This window comes from Tasmannia lanceolata, unplaced genomic scaffold (assembly GCF_043159265.1).
Source record: "Tasmannia lanceolata isolate RefF3 unplaced genomic scaffold, GAP_Taslan_0.1 ptg000015l, whole genome shotgun sequence".
NCBI lineage: Eukaryota > Viridiplantae > Streptophyta > Magnoliopsida > Canellales > Winteraceae > Tasmannia > Tasmannia lanceolata.
Genome location: NW_027518692.1, coordinates 10,214,755 through 10,228,831, shown reverse-complemented (window position 1 = coordinate 10,228,831; position 14,077 = coordinate 10,214,755). Strand labels below are relative to the sequence as shown.

General features: G+C 38.8%; 1 protein-coding gene across 1 annotated transcript; it reads right to left on the bottom strand.

The window, feature by feature from the left end:
• Positions 1–6,452: 6,452 nt before the first annotated feature.
• On the bottom strand, positions 6,453–11,930 carry LOC143891704 (uncharacterized). The gene is made up of 5 exons (XM_077396244.1): positions 10,215–11,930; positions 9,475–9,739; positions 8,332–8,341; positions 8,098–8,218; positions 6,453–6,509 (listed from the first exon to the last, which is right to left on the bottom strand). Exons 1-5 carry the CDS (start codon positions 11,928–11,930, stop codon positions 6,453–6,455), a joined length of 2,169 nt encoding a protein of 722 aa, XP_077252359.1.
• Between the last annotated feature and the right edge of the window lie 2,147 nt (positions 11,931–14,077).

The window sequence follows — 14,077 nt, the reverse complement described above, 5'->3', positions numbered from 1 at the left end:
TACAACCTATGTGTGACTAGGCTGTATTTCCTAAGGAAAACCAAGGGTGGACTAGCGTATCCTACTCTAGTCATCACTCGGCGATATGGATCGCCGACTGACCGGACGGAGGCGCTCCTATAACTCTAGGACAGACCCCTAACTCTAAAAACAAGCAATCAAACAATCAAACAACCTATCAAAAGAAAAACCCTAACTCTAAAACTCTCTATCTAGGAGAAACTCCTAACTCTAGAGGAAGATCTTTTGAAAACAAGATTTTAAAGGTTTTTGAAGAAAGTTTAAAATATTATTTACAAAAAAGTTTGGCTGGACTTGGGATATAAATCCCAAGCTGCACTACGTACCTCGGAAGAGGATCAAGCCAACGTAGTTCGAAAACGAACTCTCAAACTACGCTTCTAAAAGAAACACTCACACTTCAGATTTTTTAAGGTTTTTTTATATTTTCAAATGTTTTTGATATTTTTAAAGTTTTCAAATATTTTTGAGTTTTAAATTTCTAATGTTTTTTGGATTTTAAAGCTTTTCCAATGCTCAGGACCTTTAGATGAATTCACTCTTACAGAGAACAAACAAGCATAACCATAAACTAGGGCAAAGCCCTAAAGCAAAAAGGGGAAACCCCAAACAAGCAACTAACGCCTCAAAGAGACGAACCACAACAAGAAAGATAGCGTCCCAAGAAGAGAGAAAACGATCCAAGATCCCAAGCAAGCAAAGCTTTAATAAGACTGAGTTAGCCTCTAATCAAAGCGAAGTAATCAACAACTCTAAAGGAGAAACTCCGAACTAACAACACTAAAGAGGGGAACAAATGAGTCAGAGACTCTCTAATACTACAACTTAGAGGAGGAATGAGTCAAAGACTCCCAAAAAACGCCAACAGAAGAACCAATGAGTCAAAGACTCCCTAGTAATACCACAAAAGAACGAATGAGTCAAAGACTCTCTAATAATACCTACTAAGAAAACGAAGTGAATCAAAGACTCTCTAAAAGAAAAGGAAACACGAGTCAGAGACTCCACTAACACCCACTAAAGGATAGATGAGTCAAAGACTCTATAAAAGAAATGGAAACATGAGTCAAAGACTCCACTAACACCAACTAAAGATAAATGAGTCAAAGACTCTCTAAGAGAAAAGGAAACACGAATTTGAACATTTGGCAGAGGTAAAACACCCAGCCGGGCCGGACAGCTACCTAGCCCTAGGGTGCAACAAATGTGCAACCCAATACCCATAAGGGTAGGGGTATGAAGCCAAACCGAGTATGGTGTTCTCCCAAAACCAAACGGCGCACAAAGAGGACTAACGAGAGAATGAGACCGGGCGGGTCTCCCAAACAAACACAAAGATGGGCTCCAAGTAACCTTATCATTGCCCTTGCAAGGGGGAAGCAAGGCTAAGACAACTAATTGACCAAATTGGTCTCTAATTAACAGAGGCACAAATTGAGGTGCAACCTCAGAGAGGATTCTACAAATGAGGCAAAGCAGACCTTCTTAAGGAATTAAGATGTGACAGAATTTAAGGTCCTTTAGAGATTTTAAGATGATTTTCAATTAATTTCGGATTTTCAATGAATTTTATCAATTTTAATCATATGAGTGATTTTACAAGTGAAGTTGTTGCAAACGAACTCAAAATGAGTTGAAACTTCTCCAGCAACAAGATATGATGAGATGTAACTTACTGGAATATTTTTATAGATTATTACATTAAACTCATATTTAATTTGGATTTAAAAATTAATTGACCAGATTGCAAAAATAACACAGAAACTACTAGAACTAGAAATCTAAATTCCATGAAATTTCTACAGTAGTAAGATATAAGTGAAAATAGCATGCTGTGAGATTTTCATGAATTTAGAAAACTATTTACTATCAGTTTCGGATTTTTCAAATGTCAAACCAGATTATGAGTTAAGACTACAGCTCATATGAAACAAGATCCAAATCACTTGAAAATTTTACAGAAGCAAGAAGTATAGAATTTAAGACTACTGTAAAACTTTGGAGAATTTTATCTGTGATTTGACGTCAGTAAAAATTCTCCCAAAATCTGATAATTTTCAAAGAATGCGTAAAATAATATACCAAACAAAATCCAAAAATTCTCACAAATTCATGGTAGAATGTATCATTATCATATTATTTTCTCACGAAATTTCATTATTTTTGGAATCTGTTTAGTATATCGTTTAGTTTTCTTTGTTAAAAATCATGCAAAAATCCGAAAATATACCAAATAATTCTAAAAAAAATTCCGAGAACGGTGTACCTACCTGTGATCGAAATCCTCGCCGAATCCGAGAGCCGAAAAACTCAAAAATTCCGCCTCCGTGTGATCGCTTCCGCTTTCTTTCTCTTTTTGCTTCTTTTTTGTTTCTTTTTCTTCTTTTCTTGTTTCTTTTCTTCTTTTTTTCTTTTCAACCCCTCATAGCAACTTTGTTAGAACACATGATAGAAGAGAAATGAGTTCTCCCCTCCCTCTTACTCACCCTCATTGAACCATTTATAGCAAAGGAATGGGAGGGTGGTGGCCACCATTGTGGACTTATTCCATGGTAGGTGGCCACCATTGTGGACATATTCCATGGTAGGTGGCCACCATTGTGGACATTGAATTTTGACATGTGTGTGGCCCCATGCATGTTTTTAAAAGTTCTTTTGAGTAGGTAAAAGATAACCCAAATGGGTCCCATATGTGACCAAATTCCCAATTGTGCATAAAATCATATGCCCCACTCCAAAGTATGATCGGAACCGTTCATTTGATGGGCGACAATGTGATTTAATTTGTGCTCTGCTAATCAATCCTATGGGCTGATCCAAGCCATCCAATAGATCAAAATGTGAATGTGTTACCCCATTTTTAAATCACTCCTATTTGATGATCCGAACCGTCCATTTGATGGGCGACAATTGATGATCTTGACCGTTCAAATAGTGGGCTGCGATGTGATTTAATTTGTGCTCCACTAATCAATCCTATGGGCTGATCCAAACCATCCAATAGATCAAAATGTGAATATGTTACCCCATTTTTAAATCACTCCCATTTGATGATCCGAACCGTCCATTTGATGGGCGACAATTGATGATCTTGACCGTTCAAATGGTGGGTCGCAATGTAAATTGGTTGTGCCCCCTTAAATCATTCCTCTATGACGATCCAGACCATCCAATTGATGGGTCCCCTACCTAAGTAGGTTGTGTCCTCCTAAATCATTTCAATGGGCTGATCCGAGTAACTCAACCTGATGATCGAAACAAAATTGGTTGTTAAAACGACTTCTCTGAGATCTTGACCGTTCTCTTGATGATCATCTTTAGGTGTTGGATCGAAGTAGGTTCAAAACTCATTTTTCACTAAAACAATGTGCGGGCCACCCTGTTTGATCCAAATCTAAACAAATGCTCAAGACGGGCCCATCAATCGGATCCAAATTCTCTCTTGCTCGAATTCTTGGGAATAATCTCTCTCAACACTTAACGGAAAAGTGCGAAACATGGCGGAAATGATTGGATGGGGTTTCGCCCAAGCATAGCGAACTTCGGTCCGATCAAAATGGGGTGTCTACAATACAGCACACGACTAAAAATATCTAAAGGAGGAAAAGTACAGCCAAATTGCATAATTCATAACCTGTCTCAGAATCAAATCTCCAAAATGTAAATGAATGATAATCTTATCAAAGAAATCACCACGAGAAATGCAGCAACATGCAACTTTTAATAGACCAAACATACTCTAGGATCATCAAAAGATCGAACCACAAAATAATTCAGCTGAACCCTCGACATGGGTCTCCTGTGAAATCAGATGATACTCATACCCATGACATGGGTATGAGTAATAACCTGATTTCCTACATCAGTTAAGCATACATCCCTCCACCATCCGTTCATCACAGAAAATAAGATTGCCATCTTGCATTCAAGAATCAAATTAACATCCAAAGCCAAAAGCAATGCCACAACAGCAGAAAACAAGATGAGCAACCATAAGTCAATGTATTATAATTTCAAGGAATAAAACTTCAGATCACGATCAGCACATATACGCTGACCCAAGAAAAGCCAATGTGACTTAAACATTGCATTCTTTGAGGATGTAGAACCCAAAACCCCGAGGATAAAAATGGATGTTCATATTAAAACAAAAACCTCACATGATTATAATATTGAAAGATCGGAAAATATCACCCGTAACTTTCCAGCTACAACCAAATTCTCATAGAGTATGAGGAATTATTAACCGCCACACTCTTTACATGGAAGAGGGACATAAACTTTCACAAACGGGAGGTTATGCTAGAGTAAAATCCTACAGCACGCCTCTTACTAACAATGATTTTCCTCAATGAGCTGAGAGCAGACACTCTCTTGCAAGAGAAGATTTTTCATTATATTTATTTCAGAAACATAAGACTCATCCATTACTTTTAGAAAAATAACATCTGTTTCCATTGACCTCCTAATCTGCCGCTACATATTCTTATGACTACTTCTTCTTTAAGAAAATACACACAAAGCACTCAATCCAGTTAATACAAACTAATGCAAAATCATAGCTCCAAAGCCATACACATGAACATACACCATTAAATGCATTAATAAAGGGGAAATGGAAACTATGGGCCATAAAGAATTTCTGAAATTTCTGATAAAAATAACCACTACACATCCTTGACAGCATCTCCTCAATAAAAATTACCATGGATTATAACTTAAAAAAAAAAACAACTTCGAGACCATACGCAAAGGATTTTAAGAACCGAAATTAACAGAGCAAGCATGGGTAATCCAAATTGAAATGGCAAATAGCAAAATAAAAATAAAAAAGAAGAAGAAGGAAAGTAATGTTACCTCCCTTGAGCTCTATTTTCTTTTCAACCCTTAACTACTCGACCCTTTTATTCTCACAGAAACCCTAGTTTCTAAGACCTAAAAAAATGAAAGATTGGAGAGAAAGAGAAATCGGTGAGGTGAGGGAGATGACCGGAAAAGGGGTTAGGATGGTCGGATTCCGGTGATAGCAACCGGAGCAGATGAGATGGTTTTTTTTTTTGAGTGGGTTTGGGGTAATAGGTTTTACAGAGAAATGGGGATGGGGTGTTGGCCGAAGATGGTAGAGATGGGGGTAGGAATGAAGTGGGTTTGGGGGTTAGAAATGAAGGTTAAGAAAATAGGTTTAGCGTGGAGATAAGAGGTGGCTGAGAGAGGGGGTTGATGGAGATGGCCGGATTTAATGGTGTCCGGACATATTCCGGTGGGTTTCCCGAATTCCGATTGGGGGTTGGTGGGATGTGGCTGGGAAGGTGAAAGTCAGGGTGGGTTGAAGATGGGTTTGAATGGAAAAATGAAAAGGGTTTTGAGAGATGAGATGGTGGTGGGTGGTGAAGAAAAATAAGAAGAGGCTCTTTAATGGAGGTGGGTTTGGGAGTGGCTGCCAGAGATGAGGATGCTGGTTGGAGGTAGCAGACGGCCAGCGAAAATGGAGGAGGCTTGCCGGAGATGAGGATCTGCGGATTTTGGTTTTGGGTTAAATGGGGTTTGGGTGTTGCAGAGAAATGAGAATGGGAAGTGGCTGGGATTGGAGGTGGCCGACCGGAGTTGCAGAGATGGGTTGAGACGGTCGGATAAAATGGGTTTCTCGAAGGTGGATGTGGGGTAGAGGAGAATGAAGATGATGATGGGGGGGTTAAGCTCTCTTCCTCTCCTCAAATCTCTCTCTCAGTGGTTTTTGGCGATTTTCTCCTCCTCTCTGTTTTTCTTCTCCACCCAAATGAGGCTCTCTCCCCCCTCTAAACCCTAACTCATTTTCTCTTTTAAAGAGGAAATGATAAATTCGTACCCCCTCTCTTCTCATAAGACAGCCCCTTCTAGTGTATTTTTAATACCTTTTATCACACAGGGGGGTGCCTCGGGTAAGACATGGGCATAAAATTATTTTCTCTCTACATGCTCCTAACCCTATGATTTGATCCAATGGCCCATAACGATTGCTTGCAAAGGAAGCAACATAAATTTCCAAGAATGCCCTCTTGTACATGAGAAATGACATATTTCACCCCCCCCGAACTTGCACCACGACGCTGTCTTAGCTCGTTCGCTAGGCAAACGTGCTCGGATCCTGACGAAATTTTACAGGGACCCTGGTGGGACCCTAACCTGCTCTAAGGTAGAATTTAGGGTTCCAATTTAATGATTTGATGTGGTTGTGCTCAAACAGGGAGGGATTAGGGTACGGTCAAAATGGGGTGTCTACACTTAGTCCTAATAAAGATTGATTAGGACTAAGTGAAAGTGTCTTGAGAAATATTTTTCCAGTCCAAAATGTCTTAAAAATTGAGCATTGCAAACCAATATTCATTTTTTTTGAGTCGTATAAGTATAAAAATCTTATAATAAAATTTCATACTGATTGGAATGCTGCATTTTCACATCTCAGACAGGAAAGCCTCTGCCTTCTCTAGCAGTCTTGATGGGCAATAGGACTGTGAAAGAAAGGCATAAGTATCATCAGTAGGAACACATTGGGCTTCTAAAAGTTTGAAGTAAATTGATTATGCCATGTTATGCGAACACTTGTGGCCATATCTACCAATGATTAAATTGTAGTAGATGAAGTGTAAAATCTTAGATGGCATGCAAGCATTTTTTCTTCTCATCTAAATTTAGGGATAAAATGTAGAAATACATACTCGAGAAATGCAAAGATGGATAAAAAGCCAGGGTCAGATAGAACCCGATGGGGCCCTGCAGAGGAAAAATCAAAAGCGTAAAAAAATGGGAATATAAAACATGGGTATACATAAATTAAAACCCTCCAAAAATAGGAGAAAACATATGTGAGGAGGCTATACCTGCTCATTGGGATGACTATATTAGGAGGGTGGAAAAGAAGGACGAAGGGAAATCGGTTTTAATATAGAATGGTACTTGTGTTCGTTGGTAATTGATACATCATAAGGAGAAATGGAAATAACAAAAGCAAGGAACATAACAGACCCCCCTAAAATACTTGTAAAACTTTTGGAAGCATCATTGACCCATGCTAGCAGAAGGTGTTGTCAGATGTAAAGTAAATAGATCAACCCATAAGTAAGATTCACTTTTAATGATACCCAAAAAAATATCCAACTACACCATAAAGAAAGTCCCATAGTAGCTAGTTGAACAGTTTAATCACCCAAAGGGAAAACCAAGCTTGGTTGATTATACAAAACAACCAATGGGATCTAAACCTTCACTTATATACAGATACAAAATCCAAAGGAGTGTAATAATGTCATATCTTCGTGATGTTATATTTAAAAATAGCCAAAAACTGTAAAGCATCAAATTCAACTCTGCTTGGTCATATCTCGGTCGCCCGTTTCTTTGGGAGAGTTGAAAATGTCATCTCTGACAAGAAAGTTGTCAACTATTTTCCCCCCTTGTAACCTGTTAGAAGTTGAAAGATTTGGACATTAGATAATAGAACAAAGAAATATGATGTTGAAAGTTATGAAATTTACCTCCAATAGATGGATTAGCAATGATATTAGGCATATCTATGTTTCGGCTACCTGAAGGAAAGAAGACTTGATGTTGAGTGCTTGATTTAGGAAGGGAAAGACGTGACGCGGATGATGTAATTAAAGCATGATGAGAATATAAATGTGGCTTTGATGATGAAGCCCCATTTAAAGAAGCTGTGAAATATATTTGGGGAGATACAAAATCCTTAAATCAGTATGTATTCTATAGGTACAATAAACTATGAACAAATATAATTTTCAAGAGCTTCAGAATACTGTCTATCAAACGTAGAAGCACCATGCTTTCTTCCAAGAAGCAGACACTTATAATTGAATGCACAACCAAGCTTGACGCACTACTTACCATCATGTTGCCTTTCATATTGGAAATAATAAATACATATCTCCGGCCTAACCGCGGACAGAATAATGTATTCATGACATCGATATCAACTCCCTTTAAAAAGAAAGAGATGTTAGTGTTAGGATCATTGAAGTTAAAAATACATATTCAGATTTAGGTTAATGTTATGAACAATTGTAGATGATTCTTAAATTATACCTCCAATAATTTCTTCCTAAAATCCGCAACAGACAACCCAAGTAGATGCTCCGCCTCATCATTGAAAAATGTCAGTTGTTTCATGCATGTGCCTTCAACGATATTTGCTCTCATTACATACCTGAACCAATAAGGTCTAAACATCTCAGTGTAATCCACTTTGACCTTTCTCATTAATAAAGTAGGTGGAAGCAATTAGAATAGCATTTAGAGGGCCAACAGAAATGTGAATACCTTAGGATAGCTATATCACCATATTTTTCACACTTGTCACACTAAAATGCAAGATATGTCTCTTGAATCTTCTTATTGCATGATAGGCATGCATTATAGCATTGAAAATAATCTGCATCAATTTTCTGAAGTGTGGCTGTAATACGGTAGTACGTTGCCTGTAGTTTGGAGCATTAATTAAAGTCGAAGAAATAAGTGAGGTTCTAAAAGGTACATAAACATGTAATGGGATATTGGATGTCATGGTTGTTAGAAGAGAGGATGAGTGTCATGATTATCTGTGAGATGTCCGCCTCTAGTCTCTCATCCAAGTCAAACACATTGATCCTCCTTGCGACTGGTAATGCAGATGTCACAGCAGTCGGTGAAGAAGATGATATTATCCTCATAGCAATTGAGCGGGCCTTGTCACTGCATTCCAACCTATAAAAGATGATGTACCAATGTTTACTGTACGTAAAGCAGGATGTTGGGAATTCCATAAACAGGCATATGGTTCTTAAGTACCAAGCGAGTAGTTTTTCACCACCAGCGTCATCCAGGTTAACTTTAACAACTGTATACCTTGTAGTAGATAAGGATAGTCCTCTTGGCCAGCATTTAAATTAGAACATTAGCAGGTGTATGACATAATAAGAAGTGTCTATATAATAAAGGACTCACATATACCTTGGTACTGAACAGGTTTTACAGCCATCACCAAAATTACAGTACGGAAGTTTAGTGGGTTAGCTAAATTTTGTATCACTAACATAGTCTCTGAAGCCCACAAAGATGACATGATGGGGTAGCAACTGAGGAAAATTGGTGAGAAGAAGTTATATAAGAACAATTGCCATATTTTATTTATATAATCAGTAAAGATTGCCTAGTGAGGAGTTGAAAGCATCAAACCTCTCATCTATTAGCACCAACTCTCTTTTGATTGTGGCTGAACTGTTCTTTGGCTAAATAGGCTGAACTTTTGAAACATATAGGAGCACACCAAGGATATCTTCATGAAATTACAATACGTTAAACTTCAAATGGAAAAATGCGTTACGAAGGAAGGTCGTTGATAAATGCGCCAAAAAAATGCATAAGTTTTAGAGAAAATTTACTGTCACAGCTTCATTAAGAGGGAAAACCCTATATAATATGTACCAACATAATCTGATGAATAAGGAGCCCTATGGCATGCATCCTTCAATGGCGTAAAAACTAAATATTTAGGAATACCCTTGCCAACAATTGATTCAACGGTGAGGTAATCTGTAGCAAATAGCTCGCATCGATGACTTGCAATCCGATAACACCGTTCGACTGTCTTAGTCTTGACATGCTTAATTTTGTAGACGTTACCCTCCTTTAATATAGACTTGTATTTGTCAGCATTTGCATCATAAAGAGTTAATTGAATGTCTGCTCCCTAGAACCATTAAACAGGAGAACATATTTGTTTTAAAAAAACAGTTTAATTTAGATCGAAATCATACCTAAAATTGTGAAAGTACATCTGGAAATCTTTCTATGACCTAAATGTTTACCTCCTCATCGACCAAAATAGCCTTCAATATTTGTCCCTTTTTATCTGGCTTTTCAAAGCTATGCTTATCAAAAAGACGCTTCACACGACATTTGATGGTCCAGCTGGGCTTGCCGTGATATATATATATATATATATATATATATATATATATATATATATATATATATATGAGAATGGCGTGTAATATGGATCCTGCATCCTGCAAAACAAAACACAGATAATTTTAGTTTGATATATGTAGAAATTAAGCAGAACCGACAACAACAGGTTGCAACAAAATGTATGCCAACCTAAACAATTACACCATATCTAAAAACATAAATTATAAGCCTCGTAAGACTTCTTTAAAATCCACATTGCGCGTGTAGCCACGGTTGGGGTGTGTTTTCTTGCCAAGTAATATTCTAACACCGGACCGGGAAGTGACACGTGATAGGGCAACATAAAGTTGACCATGGCTGAACACGGGGTCTGGTAAGTATATTCCAACACTTGACAAAGTTTGCCCTTGACCTTTATTAATTGTCATAGCGAATGCAACCTTTAAAGGGAACTGTCTCCTCTTAAACGTGAAAGCATAATCATTCAAGGATGGAGATATTATGATTCTTGGAATGCAATGTACTTCACCTTTGTTAGCTCCTGTAATTCTACATGCCTGAATTATATGACAGCCCAAGGCGAGAACAGTCAATCTGGTTCCATTGCAAAGGCCAATTGACTGGTTTAAATTACGTAACAATATAACAGGAGCACCAACCTTTAATTCCAAGCAATGCTTTAGCATGCTAGCAAAATTTAACGAATGTAAATATTCAGGAGTGGCAAATGATCCAAGAGAAGAGAGATAAGCATCGCCACCTCCAACATCTTTAAGATCATCAACGCTCAAGTAGTTGCGAGCTTCACCAGGCAACATTTCCAGCATTATAGAGTTGATGGTATCAACGTCATCATTTTTTGGGGCTAAAATAGCCCGTTCTTCAAGGTTACTCGAATCATGTAACCGCGATATTAAGTTTGGGTATATCTCTGAAATTAATTTTGTAATCCCAAATCTAGTATCGCTTATGAGCATATCATCCGGAACTTTTATCCAATCGGACTCGTCGCGACCATCAATCGAAATTGAAGGTAAGGTCCCATTCCCAACATCAAGAAGCCACTGTGCAAATTTGGCTCCAGAAATACGATCCACAGGTGATAACCCTTGTTGTAGTAAACGCATGTTGGTTGTTAGGTGGAATAGTTTACAGTATTGCCACAAATATGATCTTTGTAAGCAAGCACTAACAACAACTTCTCGGCCTGATGTTGGCACAACAGGAAGCACTTGTCTGAAGTCACCACCAAGGACGAAAGTTTTTCCCCCAAAAACCTTATCAGCTGCCTCCAAAGACTTATGCTTTAGTAAATCCTTGAACGTACGGTCAACAGCTTCCAGGGGGTGTCTATGTGCCATTGGTGCTTCATCCCATATGATCAAGTCAACCTCTTCGATCAACTCTACTAGCTCTGACTTTTGTTTAATGAAGCATGTAGAAGAATCATCTAAATCGAGAGGAATTTTAAAACGAGAATGAGCAGTATGGCCACATGGCAGTAACAATGATGCAATGCCTGATGATGCAACACTTAACACCAACATTCCATCACTCCGTAGCCGATTCACCAATGTTTTCCATAAGTATGTTTTACTGGTACCACCACTACCATACACAAAGTAGAACCCACCTTGTTTATTCAGACATGAGTCGATAACAGTGTCAAATGCCAATAGCTGCTCTTGATTCAGGCCACAATGCAAACGTTTGCATTCAACTTGTGTCTCTACCCAATCGTAATTTAACTCCTTTGAAATAAGCCTATTCCGTAACATGCAACTATTTCTGGCAGTAGGCTTTAGCATTGAAGGATAATCTGACAGGCTCCTCCCGATACTGTTACGGATGCCCTCTAACTCATAAAGCGTCATATCTTGCAAGTCATGGTCAGATATCATCATATGTGGGTTGCGATGCTCTCGCCGTGCTACAACCTGCAAGTCTTCTGATAAGACCCTCCAATGCATTTTCCATAAATTTAACAGGTCTGTGACCTCACATGATGCCAAAATTGATGCAAAAAGATGTCAAGGTTGCCGTCCCGAAGCCCAAACTGAAGCCTCTTCAAGTGCCTCATGCCATTCATTGTCATCATCTAGAAGACCTAAAGCAATGCATGCAGACTTAAAGTCTGGATAAAGGATCCTGTCAACTGTGTGAATATCTTCATAAGTTAATGGCCCACGAACAATATTGAGAAGCATCCGCAAATAATACCGTTCTCTAGATGATGGGTGCACATAAAATAATCTACCAATAGTTTTCCCTCGTTTTTGTCAATGCCATTGTTTTTCTAACCTGTCCCAAACCCAAGAAGTTGCGAACTGAACATACCGTAACAATCGGGTGTCCTCAAATTTCTTATTAGTCTGCATCCATTCTGTAAACATAGTCCTACCAATCCCAGGCCCCAAGACAACATCATCAAGATCATTGTTGTCTTGGAACACGACGAACTGCTCACTAGGCAAGTGAAACTGGAGGCGCTCAACAGGCGGTCGTTGAGCTTGCAAATCGAACTCAAAAATCCTCCAACATGCCTCTAGTGGAAATATGTACCTGCAATCTAAGTATTACTTTATTTCATCATTCCCCTGATTGGATCCAGTGGATTGAGGTAAAGTTGTTGTGAACCTCCAAGACAGCAGTTGCTCTATCGGGGACTTTATGAATGTATTTGTATAAATACTTAATAGCTTTTGTTCTGGCACAGAATTCGACATTGATATGGGCATTATATTTAATTAGAAGATCAAGGTTGTATGGGACCATCCATCTGTTCCCTATTCTTTGGCCGCGAACTATAGCCTTTCATCCGTCCTTCCTTCGGTGATAAATAGGAAATCCATCACTGCCAATTGATGTGCCACTTCTGTATTGCTTAGGGTATTTTTTTGTGCAAATGCCATTTTCCATGCACGGCGAGCTAGGACTCTTACGACCGCAAGGCCCATGAATCATCGATCTCAGAACAATTTTATAAGCCTTACGGCAAGATTTCTTATCAGGCAGCTCTGCACAAATGAACTTATCAACCTCTTCTGCGGTGGCAATCTTATCATCTTTTCCAAGAGTAATCAAAATATGAGCATGTGGCAACCCCCGCTTTTGGAATTCAACAACGTGCATGAAATTCGAAGCATAATAAATGGACAGATAAGTCTGAGAAATGTGAGGATGTGGGTATAACAGCAGAAATGTGAGGACATAGAGTGGAAGAGAATGAAAAGGCGCACTTGCAACCACCCTTTCAAAAAAAATTTTTGTGCGCAGATCATTTATAAGTTGTTTTTTTTTTTAATTAAACACCCTTGCGACTATGTCCGGCCTATCCTCAACACGTTGCCCGGGTATAAGTTGTAGAGCTGAAGTTATCTCCTCCCATTTTGAATTACATGTAAATGTTATAAACAAATTAGGTGGGCCATACCATTGACATATAGCCATCACATCTTGAAAGGCCAGAGCCATGTATCGAGGCCCCCCTGCGAAGGATGATGGTAAAACCAGCCTCCATCCAACGGTTGAGGCATCATGATCACCAATTGCAACAACATCCTGCAAGCCTCGCAAGAGATCTATACGGAGCTGTTCCTGATTTCTATGCACCCATAGCAATCTTTGCTCTTCAATTGCTGCATATGGATCGACGACAAACTATTGGAATGTGCGGCCAGATTGAATAAGTATCCTTCCCTCTTCAAGTCGATATTGAATCCGATATGCATAAAACTCTCGTATGCTTACACATTCCCTCTTTCGTTTGGCAGTTCCAAGATTTGATGTAATTGGAATATTAATTCTCCAACTATCCTCTCCAGATGGAAATAGGAGAGGATATTGGAGGGCCATATAAGAAGGGCGACACTCACTGATCCTCTGCAGGTAGCCATCACTCGTGCATACAATCACGTCACGGTTCTCAACATTGGCCGATCCATCACCAACCATTAGTGCAGCAACCTCAGATGCAGTAGGACGATTGTATTGCCTAGCATCTTTAGATCTTTGATGTAATATTCGAATGTGCAGGTCAACAACTCCATTCCTTGATAAGAAATCCCTCCCACATCTGAAGGCTTGCACATAAGGGTTGATGCTGTCCAGCATCTGC

Bases quoted from the DNA above. Each gene is read 5' to 3' on its own strand.
- LOC143891704 (XM_077396244.1), bottom strand. From the start codon at position 11,930: ATGCATTGGAGGGTCTTATCAGAAGACTTGCAGGTTGTAGCACGGCGA. The intron at 9,740-10,214 runs GTGGATTTTAAA...TAATGGTTCTAG, and splicing joins ACCGTGGCTACACGCGCAAT to GGAGCAGACATTCAATTAAC. The intron at 6,510-8,097 runs GTATAATTTAAG...TTTCTTTCACAG, and splicing joins TTAGGAAGAAATTATTGGAG to TCCTATTGCCCATCAAGACT.